A 27,999-nucleotide genomic window follows, 5' to 3' on the forward strand; every position below is an offset into this window, starting at 1 on the left:
AAAATGGACGGAGCTTCAAGTCCTTACCTGAATACAGCATGTCTCAAAAAGAGAGGGCTAACTAGGCGAGACCTAAAAAGCACATAGACCTTTCACTAGGAAGTGCTATGTTTTGAAGTGGAAGAGAACGCTTGTATGGTGAAAGGGAAAAGCTGCTCGCTCCTAAATTACGAGACAGTGATGGTTAAATACGTTGCTCATCTAGTGGACTACAATGTAGTGTATTAATTCTTAAGAGTACACTTGTTATCTGTTACAGCATAAGTTAAGGGCTCAAACACAAGACAGATCTTCACTATCCCGCAAATCAAGAGGTTTATAGAAGTAGACGAAAGGTTCTTCTACTCACATACTGTTCCTAGCCCAGGGGAACCTAAACCTAATGCTAAAAGGGTTCACTAGAACACCCTTTGAGCCCATACACAAGGCTTCACTTAAGTTTTAACGCTAAAAACAGCATTCCTTTTAGCAGTCACATCCATCAGAAGAGTAAGTGAATTGAAAACACTCACCAGATAGAAGCCTTACTTAACAATTTACAAAGACGTGTTCATCATGAGAACAAATCCAAAGGTCCTGCAGAGGGTGCTGTCACCGTTTCACGTCAACCAAACCATTATATTACCTACATTGCTTTCAAAATCCTGTTAGTACTGTAGAAAGGGCACTGCACACCCTAGATGTGATGAGGGGAATTATGTATTCTATTCAATGTAAAAAATGCTTCTTTGTGCATAATCACCACAAATGCTTTGGACTGATGCTGCTGCTTTTTCGGCTCAGATAGTGCTCTGAGGCCTGCTAAACAGACCTCAGTGCCAGTGTTCTAACGCTTTACAAAGTGTCGTTGAATTGGCTATCCCTAATTGCCATAAGCTGGCTTACTTATAAGTCCCTACTATATATGGAACCAAGGGGACCCAGGGCATGTAAGAGTGTCCCTCAGGGTTGCAGCACTGGTTAGACCACCCTGTATGTGACCAAATACAAAATGACTCCCAGCCTGACACTGCAGCCTGGAAGAGCAGTTTTTAACTGCTAGTTGCACTTTGCCATTTAAATCAATGGCAAAGCATCAACTTCCCTTAACAGAATATGAACGTCTCTCCTAAGGAAGGCCTGTGTAGCTCTGAGGCAGGTAGCGGTGTATTATTAAGTAGGACGTATATACTTTTTGATGTCCTAACAGCAAAACATGCAATTTGTTGTCTTGCTGTGGAAAAGTTAGTAGCCCCATTGGCTGGAGCTGAGTTACCTGCTGACTACTCAGCCTAGCTGACTTCTAAATGGGACTTCTAAAATGAGTACTTAAAGTTACTAAATTAATCATGGCATTCGACCAGACATAATGTCCTTCAAGGAAGCCACCCAGGGTGTTGGCCTAAAATGCCAGCTTCAAAAACAAAGCCGCCTTTGGTGGGCAACTAGCGATCACACTTCTGAAGGGTTCTTCATTTGTTCAGGGAGACAGGCAGGCGGCGGGCACGGAGAGGGGAGACAAGTGCCCTAATCGGTTTTCTCGTGGGCCTGTAGCCCTCAGGTAGCCACTCCTCTAGGCTAGGCTACCAAGCTCCTAACATCCATGGAAGGATTCAGACATCTTGGGACTGGGCAGAATAGGGCACCCTGGGATTGCTAGGTGCCATATATAGACAGAAATCATCACTGGGTGGGAGGGATCCTGATAGCCCATTGGCTAGTGACCACATCATCCCTCATGGCATTTTCTGGGCATAAATGTGGCTCCCTGATCCTCAGATCACGCCGAAACTGAAGAAAGAATCGAAGAAGGACTGCTCTGCTGACCCCTGAACCTGGTAAGAGAGGACTGCACCTGTCGCATCGTGACTAGCGAAGAGAGGACTGTGACTCAGTCAGTTTCTTGACCCCGGGAACCAGCAACAATGCCATCAAAGCTGAAGAAGCCCCATCTAGCAAATTAGTAGCCACTCTCCTGGAATTGTCTCCAACTGCCGCTGGGCACTCCTAGCGACCGATCCTTGATGGCCAATGCACCGGATTTCTATGGCCCAGGAGTGTCATCTGAGTACGAATTGGCCACTCCCAAGAGCCTCCATCAAAGGATACCATTGGACCTGCTGGTATACCGAGACAGGTAGCACAGCAGCAGCTGGCCTTCTAGCTCAAACAGGATTTCTTGGGACCCGACTTCTGTGGCCAAAGTCACCCCACCTCATCCGTGGACCTAGAAGTAACAGCAAGGGCACCCCCGCACAGCACCCAGAGCATTCTCAGCATCCTGCATCCCCCAGCATCAGGACCACTCTGTTAAAGTCTATGGAAGTTTTGATGTAAAGCGTGGAACTGGACTTGGGATTGATTTGGTGACCAGGTCACTGTCCAAATACACCTTAGTGGCCCTCCTGACATTCTCCCTGCCGGATTTCGTCATCCCACTTGGGCCGTAGTAGTCTAATACAATTCTTTCAAACTTTTCAAAAGTTTCTTAACTTTACAGTTACTAGTGCTTGTTTGCGCTATGGACTGAAAAGTTGAGATTTACATTTGACTTTAAAATCTATACCTCTGGAACCCTCGGTGGATTTTGCTCATTTTGGTGTATAAAAATTCATAAAAATATCTATTTTAATAAATATGTGACTAATTTCTTTTGTGCTGTGTGACTTATTTCGTTTTTTTGGTGCTTTTAAACAATCCTTTCTTTACTCTAGTTCCTTAGTTTAAGCCTTTTTTTATTTGTTTTTTATTTTCTTAATTCAGCTTTTTTCCTACAAACATAAAAGTAGGGGGGGGGGGTAAACAAACCATATAAAGGAAAACGAATGGGAAAAAGCAGATAAATAGTCAGATTCTGAACATACATTTTCGGGTTCATCATTGTACAATTAAATCAAGCCAAATAACTTTAAGAAATTGTGTAAAAACCATTTTACAAGCAGGTCATTGCAATCAGGGGCATACAGTACATAACAAATTAATTAAAATGTCACAGAAACCTTAGTCGTCAGGGGCAGATGGAACTAACAACTCCCCCTTGTGGATGTTGTGGTTAGCCTTGTCAAAATTGTACTCTTTCAGCCTGGTTTTCCAGGTAGGTATTCTATAAACTCCCCAACATTTTTGGAGGACTTCTAGGAGGGAGTTGTTGGCTGTATGATTCTGTTTGTGTGTTCCAAAACACCATGTCTCTAGCCCATTGGGTTATTGAGGGGGGTGGACCTCGGGCCCAATGCATTGTCACTACTTTTTTGGCTATTAATAAGCCCATTTCAACAAATCTTCTAATACTTTTTTGTAAGGCGTTTCGAGTATCCCAGTATTGCCACTAGTGGGTCCGGGCCAATCTGTTCATCAGTGATGTCGCTTAGTTTGGAAAATATTTGTATCCAAAAAGCAGCGACGAGTGGGCAGAGCCAAGCCAAGTGCAAGAAGCCCGCCCCTCTCTCCCCCATCTCTCGTAGCAGTCCGATTCCCGCAGCCCGAATTAATGAAGCCGCACGGGTGTGTGATTTATTCGGTTCAGAAATTTGAATTGTATGAGCCGGTGTCTGCCGTTAAGAGAAATGCGTTTGGTGGCTTTGCAGCAATAAGTCCACATTTTATCGTCTATCGTGAGTTCTAGATCGTGCTGCCACTCCAATCTTGCTTTAACATATTGGTTACTGCGCAGCTCTTGTGTTTTTTTGTAGATATGTGTAACCAGTCTGCTTGGGGATTTAGTACGGAGTATTGTCGAAAAGACAAGGACCTCCGGTGGTTCTAATAGGTCATCCCCCAGCACCTCACATAGCGCAGCCCGGGACCTGAAGTAGTGAAATATTGTATGGGTGGATTTGGGGGTGTCATTGGCTACTAGTTCGTCCCAGTCTAGTCCTCGTCCCTCATTAAAAAAAAGTCGCCAATTGAGTCTATACCCATGGTGGGAAGGGCTCCAGTCATCTCAGGTGTAGTGAGCTCAGGGAGCCACGCACACCATTCCAGGGGTGTAAGGGGAGAATAAAATATAGTAGTTGCTTTGTGGTCTAACAGGTTCTGCCAGGCATGCGTGGTCGCGTTTATCCAATCTAGCGTTCCTGTGCGGCGGGATGCCGCTTGGAACAGTGCCGCGGTCAGATGCGTCGGGGCCATCGCAATACGTTCTATGTGGAGGTGTGGGGGGGGTCATGCTGATGGAGCCAATAGTATGCATGCGAGGCCTGCGCGGCTCCATAGTAAAGGTCTAGGTCAGGGGCTCCCAGTCCTCCTGTAGCATAAGGAAGAGTGAGAATATCCCACCTGGCTCTTGGTTGCTTGCCGGACCAAGCCAGTTTGATTTGCAGTGTTTTCAGTCGTTTGGGGGCAAAACTATAGGGATGTTTAAAAACAGGAAGAGAAGTCTGGTTAAAACCACCATTTTCATAATGTAGCTCTTTCTCAGGAGCGAGAGGGGAAGGCTGATCCATCGGTCGATGTCCTCCTCCAGTTTGGCCATAGCTCTACTGTAATTCTCCTAGAGTACCACTTCGGAGTCCGTATGGATTCGTATCTCTGGGTATCGGATTGTTTCGGTGGACCAAGTTAGAGGAAAATCCAGGTCTTCTAGAATCGACATTGGGGTCAAGAGAAAAATAAAGGACTTTGCCCTGTTGATTCGTAGGCCAGAGAATTCTCCAAATCTTACCACTTCTCGCAGTATTGGGGAGAGATTCACCGCGGGGTCTCGGGCGTAGAGGAGGGTATCATCAGCATAAACTGAGATTATAAGATTGTAGTCTGGGAACCTAACCCCTCTATGGCTGTGGTACTCTCTTAGAGCGCATGCTAGTGGTTCCGCAACTAGGGCGGACAGTAGCGGGGAGAGGGGCAGCCCTGTTGTGTACCTCTAGAGATCTCCAAGGGCGCCGTGATCGTGTTGCCCACTCGTACTCTGGCGTAGAGTGTTCTAACTAGATGTAGGAATAGCCTGCCTAGTCCCATACGTTCTAGCACCAGCATCAGGAATTTCCACTCAACCGAGTCGAACGCCTTCTCTGCGTCCAGGAAAACGGCAGCAACGTTGGTGCTAGGGTTAATATGTTGGATTGCCCCAAATACTGTGCGGAGATTATGGGTTAACGTCCTTCCCGGGAAAAAGCCTGCTTGTTCTGGGCCTTCCAGGGTTGGGAGCAGAGGGGCTAGGCGGTTTGCCAGGACTTCAGCGAAATTTTTTGTATCAACGTTTAATAGGGATAAAGGGCGATATGCGGCGCAATCGTGTGCGTATTTCCCCGGTTTAGAGATTGCAATTAGCAAGGCTTCCCGCATCGTGGGAGGCATGGATCCGTTTTCGCCCATTTCCTCAAACGGGGATATCAGGTGAGGAGTAAGCTGTTGTTTGAATTCTTTATAAAATCCCACAGTGAGGCTACCTTGTCCCGGCGCCCCGCCTGAGCACATTGAACTAAGTACATCATGGATCTCCCAGGCTTCTAGCAGCCGCATTAAGTAAGCCCTGTGGTCTTTCGATAGCCAAGATAGCTTTATATGTTCTAAGTAGGATAACATCGGCGTCTGTGTCATTGGTTCTGGAATGGTATAGGTCCGCGTAGAAGGCCCTAAAACGTACAGTGACCTCATCCGGGTCTGTGATCTTCTCACCCGAATCCGAGTTAAGCTCAACAGAATGAATGGATGTGCACCGTCCCCTCATAAGGGACGCTAAAGAGGCACCCGGACGTTCGCCCTCCCCATATGTTCTCGCTATGGCGTATTTCCCCATCAGCTTAATCTCTCCATCTGCTTCTTGATGATATTCTTCCAGAGCGGACTTAAGGTCTTCACTGGTATGAACGTCCCCCCTCGCTAATGTCTCCTGTTCCAGCCTGGCAAGAGTTTGTTCCAGAAGCGCGAGCCTCCCTCTTATGGACTTTAGTACGCCAGAGTGCTTAGAGATGACTATACCCCGGATCTAGAACTTAAAAGCCTCCCAGATCGTTGCAAACTGTTCAACTGATACGACATTAGTGGCAAAGAAAGTGTCTATGGCCTCCAAAATTACTGCCCTGAATACTTCATCTAGAAGGGCATACGGAGGGAACCGCCAGGTGAATGGGGGGGGGGGGGTGTTTGGTAGGTGTTGCTAGAATAAGGAGCAGTGGTGAGTGGTCGGAAAAGGAGCAAGGGAACACCACGCAATCGCGAGTGGCATGCCCGAGAGTTCATGCCAGGAACCAATAGTCGATCCTGGTATGCTGGTTGTGCGGGCGGAATTATGTGTGAATCCGTCAGCTTGAGATGAGCGTGAGTGCCAGACATCCATCAATTCAAGCTCAAGCAGGATATCTGTAATTGTTTTAGCTGCCATAGACTGGCGCCATGCAGGGCCGCCCGAACGGTCTATGTCCGGGTTTAGTGTGCAATTGAAGTCACCGACGCATATTAGCGGGAGTGCTTTGGAGTTCGAGGCATGTGGGCTGCTGAATTCATATCTGTGCATAGATCGCCGCCTAGTGTTGGGTCCGGATGATTGCATATTGTTGTCCTGGAAGAGTCTTCGAAGTATCACGAGATAGGTGGCTCCTCCCCTGGGCTACAGTGCGCATGGGCATCCCCTCCATCCTTAGATTGTTTTTTTCCGCCATTGGGTTCGGATGTCCTAATCTTAGCTCTTTGAGTATTTAGGAAAACTTTATTTTTGTCAAGCCAAAAGGCTTTTAAACTTGTCGGTATTGTTTTGCGTTCGGCGCCAAGTATTCTTCTACGGTTGATTCTCTAGAAAAGCATCGAAGTGAGCCGTTTACCTTCGACGCCTGAGGCCCGATCGAGATCGACGATGGAAACATCAAATTACCCCTTTAAGCGTTGCCCTCTTTGCAAAGCTAAGTATGCTCGCTTCGACGTGCACCCCGTGTGCAATAAATGCCTCTCTCCAACACACGACGAAGCCACCTGTATGGCGTGTTCCAGGTTCCGATCGAAGAAAACTCTTCGCATTCGTCGAGCAGCTCGGCTCGAGGCGCAGAAAGCGGCGCCAAACCCGGACAACATCTTCGGGACCGAAGATGAAGAAGTCGTGGACCTTGAAGTTCTGGAGGGACTATCGGATACGGATTCGGAGCGTGAATCCAACTATGATGCCGAAGACGAGCGTATCGTAGATGTCGAGGAAGATAATGCCGTCGATAAGGTAGGAGACGACGAAGAGGCCCTTGGGGCCGAGGGAGATGGCTCGGAAGATGAGCTAGGCCCTCGTGTCGGTGCAGGGCCCGAAGAGGCACTCGATAAGGCTCAGGTCGAGGGATCGCCACACGGCCTTACCCAAGATCTTTCCTCTCGTTCTACAGCCCCGCTTCAAAGTCCGGCTTCGAACTATCCTACTGATCCATCGGTCTCGAAAGCGCCATCATCCGGTCAAGGAAAACCGAAACTGAAGGCACAGGCACCAAAATCGAAACCGAAAGAGAAAATGACTCTCAGCGGCGACAAGGCCTCGAGGCCGTCGGAGCCGAAGACACAAAAGACGGCACCTATGACCTCGGTCAAGGTGGTCGACCCGAAAAAATCGGCGCTGAGGATCGTCGATACGGGTAAAAAGGGCAACTCTCAAGAGCCAAACCCTCCCACTCCTCGTGCCGAGAAACCACCGTCTGGTATGGGGCTCGATGCCATACCAAGGAAGGTCTCGAAGGACCATGTCAAGTCCACGACACTGTCCCCCTTCGTAAAGAAGACGGTGTCGGAGTCGTTATTACGCATCCAAGACCGGGCTTCGCTGCTCACCGCGACAACAGCCCCGCAGCCGAACACGGCCTGCACGGTTCAGACTGTGTCGACGCACATCAAGTTCGGATTACCACCGGCGGTGCGACCAAGGACGTTCGACGCACAGAAGGGTCCCGTACCAAAGAAAGGTATCGACACGAAGAACGCTGTAGAAGCGCCAAAAGGGGTGTCAATGGGACAAACAACTGTCGAAGTACCTCAAGAGGATGAGGACCCGAGGCAGTTTATCTCTTCAGGGACTGGTAAACTTTCACTACATAAAAGAAAGATAGTGCCCGAGAAACCTATGGAACCATACAGAATTCCATTAAAGAAACAGAAAACCACATCACCAGTTCTTCTGGAACATGTTCGAGATTATGGACAGGAGCCTCACTCATTCTCACCCACACAGTCTGATGTGGATGCAGGAGATTATGGTGCTGATGATAGCACTTATCCATTGACCACTGACCCTGACGACCAAAACCAACCTTGGGTGGACACTATTGGTGCGGGGGACCCACATACTGCTCCAGACACACAAGCATATGAGGTGAAAACATCTCCGACAGAAGATGCTGCTGCCTTCAATGCATTAATTGAGAGAGCAGCTGAGAACCATGATGTACAGCTCCACACTGATCCTATTGAGGATGATTTTCTGATGGATACCTTCTCTACCTCAGAAGGATCTGTTAAAACTCTGCCCATGCTCAAAGGTGTCCTAAAACAAGCTAATGACATTTTTAAAGAGCCCACGAGGGCAAGAGTGCTGAACCCTAGGATTGAGAAAAAGTATAGGCCAGCTCCTGTGGACCCTACCTACATAAGAGGCCAGCTGCCTTTGGACTCGTTGGTGGTTTCCAATGCTCGGAAGAGGGCCAACTCACAGACAACGGGTGATGCTCCTCCCCCTGACAAGGAGTCTAAGGTCTTAGAAACATCTGGAAAGAGAGTTGCTGCACAGGCAGCTAACATTTGGAGAATTGCCAACACTCAGGCACTTCTTGCTAGGTATGACAGGGCGCATTACGATACCCTAGAGACACTGCTACAGCACCTCCCAGATCAATATAAGGAAGGAGCAGTCACTGATTAGAGAAGGGAAGCTCATAAGCAACGCTTCCATTAAGTGCGCTCTTGACGCAGCTGACACTGCAGCTAGGGCTATTAACACCAGCGTCATGCTACGACGACATGCTTGGTTAAGAATTTCCGGATTCAAACCAGAGATACAAACAACTATACTCAATCAACCTGTCAACCCTCACTCCCTCTTTGGCCCAGAGGTTGACACCACCCTAGAGAAAATCAAAAAAGATACAGAGACTGCAAAGTCTATGGGGGCTCTGCAATCACAGCAGTTTAGGAGTGGGTCCTTTCGTCGCTCTACCAACAGGGGACCATCTAGAGGTCAGAACTCACAGCAGTCGCAGTACACTAAACAAGGTACGCAGACCAACTATAACAAAAACCACAGAGGTGGATACCGTGGCAACAAAGTCAAGGGTAGAGGCCGAGGAAACAACAGCTCCAGGTCCTCCGCCACCACCAAACAGTGATGCCTTGTCACTGCCCCCCGACCACATAACACCTGTCGGGGGGGAGACTCCAACAGTTCCTGCCGGTCTGGAAATCCATCACCACAGACAGGTGGGTGAGAGAAATTGTCCAGTACGGTTATTGTCTAGAGCTCACATCCACTCCGCCAAACATACTACCAAGACACCGTCCTATGTCCGCAGAGCACTTGCACTTATTGCACCAGGAAGTGCTCAGTATGCTCCACAAAGGAGTCATAGAACTAGTGCCTGTACAAGACCAAGGATCAGGGGTGTACTCACTATATATTCTGATCCCCAAAAAGGACGGGTCTCTCAGACCCATACTGGACCTAAGACCTCTGAACCGTTACATTCTGTCAGAGCATTTTCATATGCTCACCCTGCAGCAGGTGCTGCCGTTGCTCAGTCAGGGAGACTTTCTCGCAACACTAGATCTAAAAGATGCGTATTTCCATATGCCCATACACCCATCACACAGAAAATATCTCAGGTTCACGATCAACATTACCAGTTCAAGGTCCTCCCTTTCGGAGTAACAACGGCACCAAGAGTGTTCACCAAGTGCCTAGCAACTGTGGCAGCACACTTAAGGAGACAGCACATACATGTCTATCCTTATCTGGATGACTGGCTTATCCAGGCAAAGTCAAGGACAGTTGAAAGACCTAGTGTTGGTCAGCGGTCGGGCATACAACTCTCTGCATTGGTGGAATCCACAAAACCTTACCAAGGGCCGACAGTTCCAAGAGCCTGTGCCACAAATAATACTGACGGCGGACGCGTCTCTCCAGGGATGGGGAGCTCATGTACTCAATTACACAGTGCAGGGACTATGGACAACACAGCAGAGGGGGATGCACATCAACCTACTGGAACTGATGGCAATCTTCCTAGCAATGAAGGCATTCAAAGTACACTTGTGCAACAAAGTCGTGTTGATCCGGACGGACAACATGACTGCCATGTACTACATACAGAAGCAGGGAGGAACACACTCTCCACAGTTGTCTCATCTGGCTCAGAGCATGTGGAAGTGGGCCATTCAGAGAAACATCTTCCTCATGGCGGAACACCTCCCGGGCAAGGACAACCAAATGGCGGATCTGCTCAGCAGACAAAGCCACCAGATGCATGAATGGGAGATGCATCCATCAGTACTCCAACCGTACTTCCAGCAGTGGGGTCATCCAGAGATAGACCTATTCGCCACAAAGGAAAACGCAAAATGCCAAAGCTTTGCCGCCATGTTCCCACATCCACAATCGCAGGGCAATGCGATATGGACGAACTGGTCAGGCAGATTTGCGTACGCTTTTCCCCCGGCACCATTGATACCGCTAGTGGCACGCAAACTGAGGCAACACTCGATAACGCTCATCCTGGTTGCTCCAACGTGGGCACGCCAGCCATGGTACACCACGTTTCTAGAACTCTCCGTGGTACCGCATCAAAGACTGCGGCTAACACCCAGGCTTTTAACGCAGAGCCATGGCGAGTTTCAGCACCCAGATCCGCAACAGCTAAACCTGGCGATCTGGCTCCTGGGATCTTAGAATTTGGCTACCTAAACTTGCCTCCAGAATGTATGAATATCATCAAGGAGGCAAGGAGACCCACGACCAGAGCATGCTATGCGGCTAAGTGGAAAAGATTTGTCATTTATTGTAAAAATAATGACATCAATCCGCTGGATGCATCAACTCAGAACATTATCTGTTATCTATTACACTTATACAGATGCAATCTGGCATACAATTCCATACTTATACATTTAACCGCACTGGCAGCTTACCTTCAGAACAGGCCGCACCTCTCACTGTTCAGAGTGCCTGCCATCAAAGCCTTCTTGGAGGGACTCAAACGAGTGATTCCCCCTACACACCCACCTTTACCAGTCTGGAACCTGGAGTCTGGTCCCATGAGTCACCAGACTCATGGGACCACCTTTTGAACCTCTACACTCCTGTGAGATTCAATTTCTAACCTGGAAAGTAGCTTTCCTAGTAGCCATTACTTCACTCAGAAGAGTTAGTGAACTCCAGGCACTAACCATTCAAGAGCCATTTATACAGGTTCATGCAAACAGGGTCGTACTACGCACCAACCCTACATTCATGCCCAAGGTGATATCACAGTTCCATATGAACCAATCCATAGAACTACCCGTGTTTTATCCTAATCCTGAGAATGTAGCAGAGAGAATGCTCCACACACTTGATGTCAAGAGAGCTCTCATGTACTATATTGACAGAACACAAAAATTCAGAAAGACAAAACAACTGTTTGTTGCCTTTTCTCCACAGCACAAAGGCAACCCCATTTCCAAAGCAGGAATAGCTAGGTGGATCGTTAAGTGTATACAAATTTGCTATCAAAAAGCTAAGCGCACACTAACGATTCCTCCAAGAGCCCACTCCACACGAAAGTTAGGGGCCTCCATGGCTTTCCTAGGGAATATTCCTTTACAGGAGATATGTAGAGCAGCCACATGGTCCACTATACATACATTTACAAAACACTACTGTGTAGATGTACACTCAAGACAGCAGGCAGCTGTAGGACAGGCTGTTCTCAAAACTCTTTTTCAGACTGCTGCAGCTGGCACGGACAGCCGCCGCTAAATGGAGGGACTGCTATATAATCTATGCACAGATATGAATTCAGCAGCCCACATGCCTCAAACCGAATATGCTACTTACCAGTATGCATCTGTTCTTGGCATGTAGGGCTGCTGACATTCATATCGCCCGCCCTCCTCCCCGGCGCCTGTGGCAGCTGCAGCATTCAGTTCTTACTAGTTAGCATGGTCATCATTACTGTATTCCACTCCATTTCTGCCACAATGGCGAAAAACAATCTAAGGATGGAGGGGATGCCCATGCGCACTGTAGCCCAGGGGAGGAGCCACCTATCTCGTGATACTTCGAAGACTCTTCCAGGACAACAATATGCAATCATCCGGACCCAACACTAGGCGGCGATCTATGCACAGATTTGAATGTCAGCAGCCCTACATGCCAAGAACAGATGCATACTGGTAAGTAGCATATTCGATTGGCGCACTAGGTCGTGGAAGAATTGGGGGCAGTCGTAATTGGGGCCATATACGTTAATTAGGATGCACACCAAACCCCTTCCTTTGTACGTGGATATTGTGTATCTGCCCTCAGAGTCCGTATGTAATTCTTCTAGGGTGAGTTGAGCTCCAGGGTTAACCCAAGTTAGCACCCCCCTGGCGTGTGAGGTAAAGCCTGCTGCGTGAAAAGTCCCACGTATCCGTTTGCGAGCCAGTGGGAGACTAGATATGGGCAGGTGTGTCTTCTGCAACAACGCTATGTCAATGTTGTGCCTTGCTAGGTAAGCCATGACTTTCCTTGTTTTGCGTTGATCGTTGAGGCCCCTAACGTTCCAAGTTAGTAACCGTAGTCTATCTTCCATGTGGACTAATGAGGGGGCGGTGGGGCCTCAGCTATAGTGTGTGAATATTCCCCGACGACTAGGCCTACAGGAGGCTGCATGTCTTTCGATCCGATTGGTATGTGTCCCTGTGTAATGTTCTCGTTCTGGCGAAATTAAAACAAACAATAAGAAACATAAAATAATTCCACGAAACTCCCTTCCCCCACCCACGCCATGCATTCCCCAACTTAGCACAGGCAGCGACCCCCCCATGCCCCTTTACCCTTCTCCCAAGAAACCGCTGGCAACAGGCCATGTAGTGTGTAACACGTGGGGGCGGATGTTACCACATCGCTTCTGGCAACCATCAGCATTAGTTCCATATATATTTACATTAGCGTGGACATTCTGACTTGTCTAGACCTCTACCAGCCTCAAGATGTAGTGGGGAAGAAAATCTTAGCTATGCCAATATGACTATTCGAAACCATTCCTGTCACAAGTCAAAAAACGCCACTAACCTAAAGCAGGTACATTAGGATTAGATAAGCAGTGACATATGGCTCTAGGCCGTGGAGTATCAATGATACTTGCGAAAGTTCAAGTAGGCGAGTCTCTTGGAGGAGCACGTGCGCCGACCGATAGTGTCAGGAACGCTGCAGACCCGCAGTTTATTGGCTGTCGGTTGACGAGGTCTTGTGCATCAGCTAGGCATTCTTAGCCAAGCGTTTCTCAGTAATACAGACTCCCCATTGCCGTCCCGTCATTCCGAGTCGTCTCGACCTCCTCCTGATCCTACAGCCGTTACCTCAACTGGATTGTTCGTTGTTGTCGCCTGCCTCTCTTTCTTTAAAAGGACTTTAGTGTCTTTTGCAATGTTTTAGGGTCCGAGAAGATGCGCGATGATCGGTTGAGGTTAACTCTCAGCCTAGCCTGGTAGAGCATGGCATAGTCGATATTCTGATCCCGGAGTTGATGTTATACAGTTGTAAACTGGCGTGTTGTTTCTTGGACCTTCATCGTGAAGTCCGGGTAGAGGAAGAAGCACCGATCCTTCGTACTTGAGTTCCCCCAATTCCCTAGCTCGTCGCAGGGCAGAGTCTCTGTCGCGATAATTCAGCATTTTCGCGATTATTGGGTGTGAGGGAGCCCCTGGTTGTGGGCGTGGTCCCAGCGAGTGATGGACCCTTTCCACCACAAATATTTCTGTGAAAACGTCTTGGCCCAGCAAGGTGATCAGGAGCTGTTCTATGAATTGTTCTGCTTTAGGCATCTGGGTGAACTCCGGCAGGCCAGTTATGCGGATGTTACTCCTTCTCGATCGGGCTTCGAGGTCCTCAGCCCTATCCTGTAAGGTCATGAGCGTTTTGGCCATTTGCTGCTGGGTCGAGGACGCCTCGGTTTGAACCTCTTCTACTTCTGTGACTCTGCGTTCTGTCATGTCTATTCGCTCCGCATGCTTATCTAACCGTTCCGACATTCCGTCCATGTGGTATACCAGCGAGTCTATCTTCCCATCTATCATCTGTAAGCTTTTTTTGGACTGCGGCGAACATTTGTTTCACCTCTCCAGGCTCATCCTCTGGGGCTTCCATTTGGCTGTCCGTGGAGCTAGCCCCGCCAGTGTCTCTGGTTCTAGTGCATTTAGGGTCAAAGAGTAGCTTTGTTTGCGTCTTGTCGACCCTGCCCATGACCTGCTTTCTCGACAGGCCTGGGGTGGCCCTGGGCAGCAGTGGTAGAGCGGGGCAGATCAGTGATGTTGTAGACCGTGCTTCTCAGATTCTCTTCTCGCACGGATGTGCAGCGGTTTTTTCATGGGTGAGGCGTACTCCACCGTCGTGCCCTCACCCGCTAGTTCGGCTTGATATTGTCCTTTAGTGCCTGGGTGGATCTCAGTGGTGGGCACAAGACCGATATCTCTATGATGCAGGGCAGCAGCTTTGAGACCTGGCAGCAGGAGCGCACTTCCCGCAGGGGAGGAGTGCGCCTCAGGTGGTGAGACGTAGGCCGTGTGGGAGCGGCGCGCCTAGTCCGGAAGGCCTCCTAAAGATCCGATTTAGTGCGCCAGTATTTGCATGCTGTATGGGCCTGGGGTCCCCCCTGTAGAGTGCAGCTGTATGCCAGACCACCGCTTGAAGTGCACCTCTCACCAGTGCAATGCTCTTCTGGACTCTGTGTCCACGTCTGTCAGCGGGGGCAGGGTGGTGCAGTGAGGCCACGCTGTGTTCGGGATGATGGGTTCACTCTCTCTGCTGGGCAGTCCCTGCCCAGTCCCCCGTCGCTGGTAGACCCAGCGCCGCCGCAAGTGGGCAGCAGGTCCTGGGGTTTCTCTATCTGTGGCCAAGTCCCAGCGCCGGGAGTCTCCGTGGCGTCCCGCCCATAGCCAGCAACGGGGGTGCGCGGGGGGCTCAGGACTCCCCTCCGGCCCGTCCCTATACGAATTTCAGCCTCTCTCAGCGCGCTGAGCTCAGGAGCCCTCCCAGGGCGTGATAGCTTATGGCTGTCGGGGACCGAGTGAATGCGCCGGAGCAGCGCTCTTTCAGTGGCGGTTAACTTGCTCTGCTTCCCGGCACCTCGCGCACTGTATAGTCCGCGCCTGGGTGCTCTAGTAGTGCTGTGCGGGTGAGGCGGACCTCTGGGATAGTGCGGCAGCCTTAGAGACCCAGCGTCAGGGGGGGGTTACAGCAGCAGTCCTGTTTCGCAGGATGGGGAGGCACTTGTGTCACTGTAGCGTCCGCATCCACTCCACCCCGGGGTCTGATCTTGCTCGCTAGGCCTCAGTCGGTCCGCCTCCCTCCGTTCTTGGTACGGGCTGCACTTCTCCTAGTCTGGCAAAACTGCATTCTCAATTTTGGTGTCGGACGATAGCCCCAGCCCTCAGCCTGCCAAATCTATGTAGAGTGGTCGGCTAGGAGCGCCGAATGCCAGGCTAATTAATGTTTGGTGCAGATGGCGCCGGAGCCCTGTCCTCACGCGGCCGTCTTGCGCTGCGGCAAGCTCCGCCCCCCCTCCTTTGTTTAAGCCTTGCTGTTCAAAGCCACAGCTACCCAGGGTTAAGCTAGAGGTTTTTGTAAAAGAGCCTGATTGGACCTAGGATACTTTTGCAAGTGTATTACAGGGTAAGTTGCACAACCATGCCATGTAATATCCCACAATTCTCACATTGGTGCCTAGCGGTGAGATCCAGAAATTGTGTTTATCTGTGGCAGACAATAAGTTAGTAACCACCGAAAATCCTCCTTGTCAGCGCTGAGAATAAGTTCCAAAGGTTTTTGCCAAGTTTTGTATATCCAAGGAACTGTTTTCAGGCGCTTTACCAACTTAAAAGTAAAAAAGTCAAAGTTGACAAAAGACACAAAGGGTTTGGTTAAAGTTTTAGCCGAGTCTCCAAAGGATGGAAAAGATGAAAATCAACAAATTGAGGGTGCTGTGCAAGGACTGTAAATTAAGACTGGGGATCAATCCCAAGAAAGAGGACCATGAAAAAGGCCCCAAGAGCCTGGGAGGAATCCAGGAGAGCTCAAGCCCAACTGGCACAGTAGATTATCCCTGACAGTGGGAATGAAATTGATGGCAGAGATCTCTTTATTGATGAAATCGAGGAGGAAAATGAGTGTGGAGGCCCCCACAGTTGGTTCAAGGCATGCCTCCACAACTGGGAGTGAGAAGAGTTCAGTTTCATGGAGGGTGCCCAAGGACCTAGAGGTCCAGCTCAGCTTCTTAGGGATCTAAGAGAGGAGACTTGACCCAGAGAAGAGACAACTGACCCTGGAGGAGAGGAGGGTCAAACGGGCTGCAGCCTCGAGGACATGGTAGCAGTAACAAAGACAGAGGTAAATGCAGGGGCTGCCTATGACCCTAGGTTGCCCAAGTGTATAGTGCCAAGATATACTGAGGGGGGTGATAAAGACAAATGGCTAGTATCCTATGAGAGGACTCTCAGGACGAGAAGTGTGGGTGCACATTATTGGGGTTCCTTGTTGTGGGAGCTCATTCCAGCAGTGATGAGAGATAGGCTGCTGGTACTGGAAGATAATGTGGCAGAGCCTTACACACACATGACGGCGCACTCATTGAGGTGTTTAGTCTAACACCTTAATAGTATAGGCAGAAGTTCAGAAATGCTCTCAAGTGGTCAACTCAGGCATGGGTGGACTTTGTAGATGCGTCTGTGAAGTCCCTGGAAGGCTGGATTAAAGATGACCAGGTAAATACTTATGAGGGGCTCTATAATTTGGTGGTCAGAGAGGATGTACTTATAAAGTTCACATGAGAGAAGTTTCACCAGCATCTAGTAGATTCTAAGGTATCTAGCCCTAGAGAGCTGAGGAAGATGGCCGATAAATAGGCAGGCTCTATTGTGTCTATAAAGGCCCAAGGTGGTGATCACAAAAAAGGACAGGCTCCATCATCAGGTGAAAGATGGGGCCAAACATAACATGCATTTGCAATGCAATAGGTCTCGCTTTTGTGAGAGTTTAAGCTATTGGCATTGTAAATGACAAAGCCTTTTATTTATGTTTTAAAAACGAAAACAAAAATAAAAGGCATTGTTATTTGCAATGTCAATAGCTCAAACTTGCGTAAATGCAAAACCTATTGCATTGCCCTTAATCACCGTTCATGTCAGGCAGGCCCTCAAGCAAAACCAGTCAGGTCTGAGGGGAGACTTCCTCTTTCGTGCTCGGTCACAAAGTTGCAGGGTCGGATTGGGATTAAAAATAGGCCTGGGCACCCTCAATAAAGTGCCCCCCATTCAGGGTTCGCATCCTTTTGCATAACATTTTTGGGTCAGTGTCACACAGATAATTGTCGGAGATAGCTAGGGTGAATGAATAACTTGTCAATAACCAGTTAGATCAGGTTGTGAGCTCTCATTTCACTGAGCTCTCTATTGGGCCTACTGACAAATAGTTTGAGAGCTGATGAGCGTGCAGCAAATAGTGCCCAAAATTGTACTATTTTCTAACAAGCAATTGAGCTTTTGCTTTAAGTGTGATAAAAAAAAAAAGATAGATGGGGTCTCTACAGTGGTTGTGACCAAATAAATGTAATTTATAATCTTTTATAAGAGAGGCGTTAATGTAACTATGGATGTGGCCTAAAACGTAAGCTCAGATCCTCTTCTTTCAAGGTGTGCCACCTAATCAGTATTTGAAAGCCTCTGCTGTGAGTACAAATACATCACAGAAAAAACACATAAATCAAATCAGACCATTTGACTTTACCAATGCTTGTTAGCACTGCTTTTTACTCAATATCATATAAATAAGTATTCTTCCCTTCACAACTCTTTCCACTGTGGTGTCCCTGAGTTTGTTGCTTACACTCTTCTCATCACATCATCTTAAGTTTATCTCCATCTGTATGCCTCACATTCATCTTCTGCCCTTTCTTTTTATTTTCTCTTTCTGTATTTTCACCTCCATTCCATATCCCCTCTTACTCACACACATACACAGAAGCACTGCATTTCTTTTCCCTTGTTGCTAATTTTTTGACTGCAGTATTTGTGCAACAATTGTAAGCATTTTCTCCTAAAATGGTCATTCTGATTGACAAATATACAGCTATTGCTCTGTGCTCTCAGCAGAGGAAAAGAATTGGATGAGTGTTACTTTGTGACCCAGGGCCAGGCACAGCATAAAACACGTACTGCCTTCAGACTCATCTCAGGAGCTGTGAATCGTGACCCGTCTTGAACACACACCAACAACCTGAACACACCCAGACATGAGGACTCCGTTGACAGAATGAGCTAGGAAAAGGGATAAGCAGGGCCACCATTATTATGTGGCAGGGATCACTACATTATGTGGCAATACAAAATAAATTATGTGGCATGATGCAGCACACTTTGAAGCAGTAATGCTTCACTATTTTGCATTTTCCCACATGTAAACACTAAATGCTCCAAGGTCAAAACATAAATACAGCTATTAGCAACTGAAAGATGGCCTGCCTCTGTGACAAAGTGGTCAAATTACTTTTTTAGAACACTTTGCGCTAAGATGCAAATTCACCCATAATGCCATTACATACTGCAAGTGAAATATGGTAGTTTGAGTTAAATAGATTTTGTTAACAATATTTAGCCACTGGATCGTTCTCAACTTTATCATGCTCTCATCAATTATCAATGTGTGATACAGAGTGTTGTGAAGTTCTGCCATAGCTTCACAGTGTATCACGCTATTGATGGCCTCAAGCAACTCAAAGGCATAGTTTTTGCGCCTCCAGCTATAAGGTATCTTCACATACAAAGATAGGTGGTCATGGATGCCTTGGGCAGATAACACTGAAGTGTTAGTCTTGACCACCAGCAACACTTTGTTGATGAGAATCTTTATCCCTCAGGCACTGATCTTTGCTGTTCAACCACTGCTAGTCTGCTCGCTTTGTTGGTGGCAGTTTGTCAGCATTGTAAGCACTCCAAAACCAAACCTGGCAGCAGCTCTTTTGTTCCTCAGTATCACCTAAGTAGATTTAAGAACATTGGTAATTAGATGACTTCTCAGGTTATCCTGTTTCCAGCCATCACTCAATTTCTTCCCTATAGAAAAGTCCCCAACAATCTTTGCTTCTGCACATGCTTTGCAAATTAAGCATGTCTGGACTGTATTGAAATAGTTCCCTGAGATGCATGTGAAACTTGCTTCGTGATTGTCATATTATGATGTAAAAGATGCACCACGGATGAAATCTACCAAACAATTACCTGTTGTTGTGCTTGTACTCATGTGCGCCTGTTCAAATTTGTTTGTTTGTGGGAGGGAGGGTACAGTTCTAAGAAACCTGAAAGGGAAGAAAATATGGTTACAGCACGTTGTTATTTTACAGTGTACCAGGTGCACCACAGTTGACCTCTACCATACAATTGCCTATTGTTGTGCTTGTACTTATGGGTCTGGTACTGTCTGCAAAACCTGCAACAGAAGAAAAGATGGCTAAAGCATGATGTTATATTACAGTGTTCCACAGTTTTTCTACCAAACAATGACTTCTTGTTGTACTTGTACTCAAATATGCCCGTTCAAATGTGTGGGGTACTGTCTGCAAAACCTTCAATAAAAAAAATGCCTAAAGCACGTTGTTGTATTGCAATGTCCCAGGTGCACCACAGTTGGTTACCTGTACTTTTCTGCCTGTGCTCACATCTGTCCATTCAATTATGTGTAGTACTGTCTCACAAAACTGCAAAAGAAAAAAGGGTGCAGATTGTGAATCTATTTACACAGCAACCACTAAATCCAACCACTAACATAAACAGAATTACCTTGTCTTTGTGGGTACTCATGCCTGACTGTACAAATCCAAATACCTTACAGACTGCAAACCTGCAATTGAAGACAATATATTTAGCAAAGTCTCTAAGAGTTGCAAGCAATGTATGTGACTGTTCCAGAGACCCCAATAGGAAAAATGACCAAATAGTTACCTAGGATTCTAGTTTAGGCCAAATAGGCACATGCCCATGTGCTTATTTTTTAGCACCCATTATGCTAAACTGGTTTATAAATCTGCATTGTGTATTACACCTTCTGTGATGCAGCTTTTCCCAGGCATTCAAACTGCACAAGTGGTTGAGCTGGGTGAGCTCAGAAATTCAGAAGGAGGGCTGAGCCACATACTAGCCATCAGAAGATCCCATATGGAAATGATGCAGCAAGTGACGTGCAAAAAATATGATAGACTTTCTAATTAAAAAGAGTTTTTTTCTCTAACGCACAATGCACCCACTCACCTGTGTCCCCTGCATTTTCTTTAACTTTTGCCTTGTCAATGTTTTAACAGCTGTGCACCTCATTCACACACGTTTGCATGTAATCACAATTACCAAAAGCACACCTCATCGTACTCTGTATGCTCTGCAGAGAGGCCAAGGATTGAATGAATAGGTATTCTGAGCTCCTTTATGAGCCACAAACAGGCACTATGAGGAATTCTCACTGCGTTCTGCCTGAACTGCACTGGTCTCAACAGTTTCTCAATCACAACCTGAACTCAAACAGCTACATATGATACATTTTTAATGGCAGGAACTATGCATGAGTAAAATGTTGCATGGAAAAAACTATAGATACACCATCTTGAAAAAAGGGAATAGTTTGGGAATGCAAGAGTAAGGAAAACGTGATGTAAAACAGGACAACATTTTTGTTTCCAGACTGGGATGGCAGTGTCTTATTCTGACTGAGGCTGTTGCCGGTGGTGCGTTACAAGGGAGGGCCAGAATATTTTCCGGTGGGACACCGGCACCATCAGCCCCCTCAGCGATGTCCCTTTTGTAATAAAGAAAAAAAAAAAGACTGCTTGAGCCCATCATCAAAACCCAAAAGGAACATGAATAGGATGATGTAACCGCCCACAAAAAGCCATTGTCTTGATAGACAGTCCATCTAAGAAATTGTAAGCAATGAATGCCCCCCACTAATTGAAGTGAACTGACCCAAAGCCCACTCTCTGTATGATTTCTAATAGATCACAGAAACTGCATAATAGTACTTTTTCTACTGGATAAAGCTCATGTTGTTGGCTGCACACCATCGCTGTCTGTGGTATGTAGATTGGCTAAAGTTTGGAGATGCATGTAGTCTTTTTTTGGGCGGGGAAGCTTTTTAGTAACATTTTATGCATAAACTTAGAAATGGAGCATACCCACATTAAAACAACAGTAGTTGGATGGTCTCCTTTTGGGTCATCGCACAGTTAGGTCGGTGCATAAAAGTCCAAATTGTTCATAAAGTAAGTATTGGAGGGAGCCCACGACTATCTAGGCCACCATCCATCAGCCTTCAGGCACTCCTAACCCTAGCAGGCGATCCGCACTCCGCACTCAGTTTAGGGTCAGCTGAGAGCCCCCACTCTCCAGGCTATAGACCTCACTCCATCAACCCAAATGTTCTCATATTTCTAAGGGCAGCTCCTGGAAGCATACGCCACCTTTTCCGCTGCCATGTAAGTGTCCGTTCCTGCAGTCACTTGTCCCTTGGTGCGGGCCTCTCGTACTCCCCACACCTGTGCCAAGTCTCTCTTAGGCACCCCTAGGCCCAGCAAGCAAAATAATAACTCCCTGCAGGGCATAACTATATCCGGTATTCCCAAAAGCACAAACTGGGGATTATGTGGAACCTTTTCCTCTAGTATGGCCTCTGGCACCATCAGTATTGTCAACCAGTTGACTGTATCTCGGGGCATTCCCATATTGTATGGTAGAAGGACCCCACACACAGTCTACGTCACTTTACTCTGCATCACTCTACGCCACTGCACAGTACCCCACTCTAATCTACTCTGGACCACTGCATGTCATGCCGCTGCACTCTGCTTCTCTACTCTATGCCACTGCACTCTATGCCATTTTGTGCTACACCTCTGTTTACCCTGCACCACTCCACTCTGTCACCACATTCTACTCTGAAACGTCTACTCTACACCACTGCACTCTACGCCACTCTACTTCACCCTGCATCACTCGACCCTGCACCACACCACCCTGCGCCTCTCCACCCTGCACCACTCCACCCTGCACCACTTCACTCTACGCCACTGCAATCTATGCTGCGCTACTCTGCACCACTCTACTCTGCACCACTCTACTTTGCACCACTCTACTTTACACCCTTGCACTCTTTACCACTGTACTCTACGCCAATGCACTGTACACCACTTTACTCAAAACCAATGTACTCTATGCCACAACACTATATGATGCTCTGCGCAACTCTCTACGCCACTTTACTTCACTCTTTTCTGCGACACACTACTCCACTCTACTTTACTACACTACTCCACTCTGCCACTCCACAACACTCTACTTTACTCTATACCATTGCACTGCTCCACTCTCTATGCTGCTCCACGACAATCTGCTCTATAACACTCTACTACACTCTATACATCATCCTCTATGCCACTCCACACTGCTCTTTGCCACTCCACACTGCTCTTTGCCACTCCACTCTGCTCTATGCCACTTCACTGTGCTCTATGCCACTCCAGAGTACTCTTTGCCACTCCACGATACTCTGTGCCACTCAAATCTGCGACACTCTACTCCACTCCATTGTACTCTACAATGCTCTACTCCCTCCACGCCACTCCACAACACTCTATGCCACTCAACTCTACGCCACTTCATGACATTCCACCATACCCTACACCATGACACTCCACTGGATGGCAGTCCATAAGGCTCTACTTTACGACACCCCGTAAAACTCTTCTCCATGACACTCCACTTTACCACACTTCATGACATTCTGTTTTATGACACTCCACTCTACTCCTCAACACTCCGCTTTACGACACTCCACTCTACGATGTTCAGCTCCACTTTACTCCATGACTCTACTTTGACACTCCACTCCAAGGCACTCTACTTTAAGACACTCCACAACACTCCATAACACACCCCTCTACTCCAATACTTTACTTTACACTTCTCCATGCCACTCTATAGCACTCTACTACGGTCTTGCTTCTCCTCCCAAAATACCACTCCCACACAACGGCTCAAACACAACGAAGCAGGGGACATATAACACCACAACACCTAGAAAGGGGTTTCACTTTATAAAATGAAACACATCAAAGACTCTTCCAGAAGAAGGCTTGGGGTTTTATTTATGCAATTCACTTTAACAGAAATACTTTACCAGATGTCAAATGAACATTCAAATGTGTGTATGTGTTTATATATATATATATATATATATATATATATATACACATATACACACTAAAGCCATCAAATGATTATTTTGGATGTGCACTCTGACTCACTCACACATCAGAAAAAAAACACCTGAACTGATTATAGCCACTTGCCACACATCACAATGGCACTAATCAAAAACCAAACACTTCACCTGGTGCAATCTTATCCTGACCCACCCTAGACTGGTGGACTTACAGCCAAAACCAGGAGGCTCAGCAACCAGATGCCTGCACTGAAGATGTGTCCACTGTTCAGGCTCTAAAAATCCCGGTTTCTAAGTCAACAACCCTCAGCTTTATTGTCTCAAAACACACTAGAAGGTTCGAGAGTCTTTCCTTCCGCGCCAAGGAAACTAACTGGAATTGGCCACCTTCCATGCAAGCATTCCAGGGCAAAAGGAATTCCCACGTTCCCTCTGCATTCTCACATGTTCCAGCCTTTATCTTAACGAAGCTTATGAAACCATCTCTTCTCCAAAAACAAAACAAAGCAGCCTTGAACGTGATTAACCCAAACATCTTGAGCACTCTGTAGGCCTGCCTTTGGGCTCAAAAAAGCTCAAGCAAGACAGTCAGAATTCAGGATGACATGAGGCCATGTCAAAGCCAATAGTAAGAACTTCATAATACTTCCAAATGTACATTTGTGCACCACTGCCTATAGCATCATATACTTCATCTCTCAATGTACAACACAATGCACATTTGTGCACCACTGCTCATAACACTGCACTTCGAGACCAAAAAGTACATTCCACACCTCTCTCTCTCATGCTTTCAAATGCACATCCCACATGTTCTGTTTTTGGCAAGCAGTTCTACTCTGTGACAGCTCCCACTTTAAAACTATGAGAAGAAATCTTCAAAAGAAACAAGGCATATGCAGGCCGTACATTCAGGCTAGGATAAAATGAAACGCCAAAGTCAATTAAAAAGATGGTAGTCAAAGGTCATCAAGTGGTGTCAAACCAAAAGAGTGCCTCTAGCACTACAACTACACAACACTCCACTTTACTACATACCACTCCACTTTACTACACTCTACTCTGCTCCATGACTCTCCACTTTACAACACTCCACTCCAAGGCACTCTCCTTTACGACACTCCACAGCACTCCTGTCTAAACCATGACACTCCACTCTGTTCCATGACTCTCCACTTCACGACACTGCATATAACTCCACTCTACTCCATGACACACAGCACTCTGCTCCACGGCACCCTGCTCCACAGCACTCCATAACACTGTACTTTACGACACTCCACTTTATGACACCCACCTTTACAACACTCTACTTCACGACACTCTGCTTTACAACTCTCCACTCGCTCTACTCCAGAACACTACACTTTGACGCTACACTACACTCCGCGTCACTTCACTCCACAACACTTCACGCCGCTTCACTTTACGACACTCCACTGTACTCTACAATACTCCATGCTACTCCACAACACTACATTTTACCACTCTCCACTCCATGCTGCCATGTGTCCCAGTTAGGTCTAGAGGGAAACACTGCAATTTTACATGAACACAGTTATTTTTCCTAACGTTGCCTTCACTTTCACAGAATGACCTTTGACACACATTTGCATTCATGCAGCCTGAACTTGTTCTCCTGGTAAGCTACAGAAACTATTTAGCAAGAACATTATCTTTCCACCTTGATGCCATTTACAAAGCTTATACATATGTTTTGCAAATGTGCTTATTATTTTTTTCGTATACATGGAGACACAGTTATCTATAACATACAAACAATGGGAGCCTGATTGAGATTTCGGGCCAAGGCAAGGATTCCTGTTGTTGTAAATAAACATCTGTTTGCAGGTGTTGGCAGAGGAGTACCTCTGTTGTCTTTGCAAGGTCTCTACACGCTGATGCTTCGGCCCAGCAATTTGCTGATATCTCCGCAAGCGGTGTCCAGCTCATGACCAAGACGGGGTCCTACATTCATTCCCATCAGGTAATGAGGTTGGATCATCCAGTACGGGGATTCTTGGCTGCACACACATACACCCTAGATGCTTAGGTTAGGGAATGCATTGTGGAAGTATGTAAGATTGCTATATTGTCTATATTCCTGCATATATACATGGTCTCAAGAAGATGGTGGAACTTTTTTTTTTTTGTTCACTGTCCGGATACTTCTAATAACTTTCATCTGCTTCCGTCTATTGATCATTGCAGTACATATATTTTATATAAGAATCATGTTGCTTCAATAAACATTGACAACGTCCCTCTTTGTATTCCTTGTATCTTTGTCTGAGCAATCAAGAACATGAGTAACTGAGCAAGAAAGGTTCTAGATCTGTTACCACGATTCCTGAGGGATCAGGGTTGCCATGTTCAGTGGCTGCCAGAACCATTTGCTACCTGTCTATGTTTAGGGGGGATTATGGTGGCACTGTGAGCTAGCTGGTCTATAGGACAACATTTCCTGAGGGGGTGCTCGGAATAAGTCTGGCACCTTCCCAACGTTTATGCTGACCACAAACATGCAGTTCCTACTGAAGAATGGAAACTACACAGCAATGCCACTCTCCTTCATGGCACTAACTTTTAGCATTGCCAAACAGCAGCCACGCTGGTACACAACATTGCTAAAACATATTGACAAAGCCAATAGCGCTTGCATAGACGAGACCTATTGGCTTTGCCAATGCTTGTTTATATTGAGGCTACTATTTAAGTAATCCTCATCTCACAGGTACATCAGTCATTTTCATTATCTCAGTCCTCCTACACATAGATTTATTTGTTTCAACTTTTGCTTAGGGAAAATGTAATTGTCCTGTGTTTTACTACCTTTTCCTTGAGCAGATGTTCGTTAATTGCATTTAAGCCATCATAACATTTACAGCAATTGCTTGATATACAGTTGCTTTCTTCAAGCAGATGTTAAAAAACAGCAGTTTAGTGTGAGCTATTATTGGCACAGAACATCAGCAGCCTCAAATAAAGTTTAGAACCTTTGAATTGTTCTTTTGTTCATTTTAAATGCTTGCAAACCTTGGGTGCTACGTAGCTATTCTGCTAGGTAATGAGGAAATTCAAATAATTCTCTCCTTTAACTTAGTATGCTTGTATCCATTTATTAAAATACTTTTTAGAGACGAAAAAGGTAGTAGGTCAAAATGAGTTGACTGGATCATAATCCTAATAGAGAGACCATGCGTATGATCTTGGATATTCAAAAAATATATCTGTGTACCAGTAATTTTATGGTAAAACTGTAAAGTGTCACTTTGTTTCTTGCAGGAAGGTGTAAGGTTTTTTGTGGTTGACTGCCGCCCTGCAGAACAGTACAACTCTGGACACCTGTCAACGGCATTTCACTTGGATTCAGACTTGGTTAGTATACAAGCAATCAAAAGCAGTATGCTTTTTTAAATGTTGAAAGCCCTCAAATACAGTCCATCAGGAACTGCAAGCCACTGCAGCTAAAGATTTGCTAGTTATCCTGATAATAGTTAAAAATATTAGATTTAGTGTGGTAAAGATTCCGGTTAGTTTAGCGGGGAAATCCAGTGCCAAACAGATAATTGCTCAGGGTTGAGTACTTGGTCAAGGGTACACCCCCTTCAGGGATGCTAGATTGAGAGAAGACTTATTGTTATATTTTCCTGAAATATTATACTCCATTTTGTTGTGCTGAACACCTTTAGTTCCTAGTCTGAATTACTACCTCACCTTCAGGCTTTGAAGAATCCCACTTGATCCCTCCTCTCCCCCTTTTCACAAATTTCTGATGAATGCAAATATAAGTACCTCAAAAATAACAGGGAAATCAGTTTCTCAAAAGCAGTATCTTAATATTTTCTGTCTCTTACGGTCATCACAGTAAAGTAATATTAAAGCTTTTGGTTCACATACAGTATCTTGTGCAAAAAAGAATATACACGCCTGCAGTAAAGTCAAATGTAGTTTCAGCAAAGATTCATTTTTGGAAATTCCATAAAGATGCATAGTTTCTGTATCAGGGTGTTTTACCTCTTGGGAAACCTGGAAAGGGTAACTTATCCTAGGCAGCCTGCTTATAGTACAAAAGGATTTAAACCATACTGCATACAAAAACAGTTATGACTTATGTTTGTGTTTGAAAAACAACTGCAGTCCACTTCTAACGGTGAATTACCTACCACTTGCATTCCAACACTAGTCCTGGTGAAAAGGTGTCATGGTTTACAAACCTAAAACAATAGTGTAAAGCAAGAACTACACCCTGGATGACATTGGTTTATGGTTCATTTTAATTTAAATTCCACAATTGACATGCTTATTATGCACCTCTCAAAGGAGGTTTACCCCGTCAATTTAGTAATCCTATGCATATCTTAATGGGTTACATGGACACCAATACAATGGATGATTTATTGGACGAACAGCTGGAACCTGTTTGCTCCATGTTCATCTTACTCGTTAATAAAACAAATATTCTTGTTTCTTTTCATGGTCTTCCTTTGAACCCATCCCCCCAATGATTGCCACATGATGCCTATTGGCAGTGGATATTAATCTCGTCCCAACACCAATCAAAGGCTGTTTAATGGTGAACTAAGGAAACACCTGGGGGGAAAGTCCCACAAACTGTGCACCCTTGT

The 27,999-nt window shown here is 46.4% G+C and overlaps 1 protein-coding gene across 4 annotated transcripts in view; it reads left to right on the top strand.

The window, feature by feature from the left end:
- Positions 1–27,999, top strand: part of TBC1D23 (TBC1 domain family member 23) — a 558,574-nt gene that overhangs the window by 269,098 nt on the left and 261,477 nt on the right. For all 4 annotated transcript variants that reach the window (XM_085622378.1, XM_085622377.1, XM_085622376.1 and 1 more), the window contains exon 10: positions 26,657–26,749. In XM_085622378.1, the coding sequence (XP_085478504.1) occupies positions 26,657–26,749 (93 nt within the window). The remainder of the gene's footprint in view (positions 1–26,656; positions 26,750–27,999) is intronic.

The sequence above is a fragment of the Triturus cristatus genome, chromosome 8, assembly GCF_964204655.1.
Source record: "Triturus cristatus chromosome 8, aTriCri1.1, whole genome shotgun sequence".
Taxonomy (NCBI): Eukaryota; Metazoa; Chordata; class Amphibia; order Caudata; family Salamandridae; genus Triturus; species Triturus cristatus.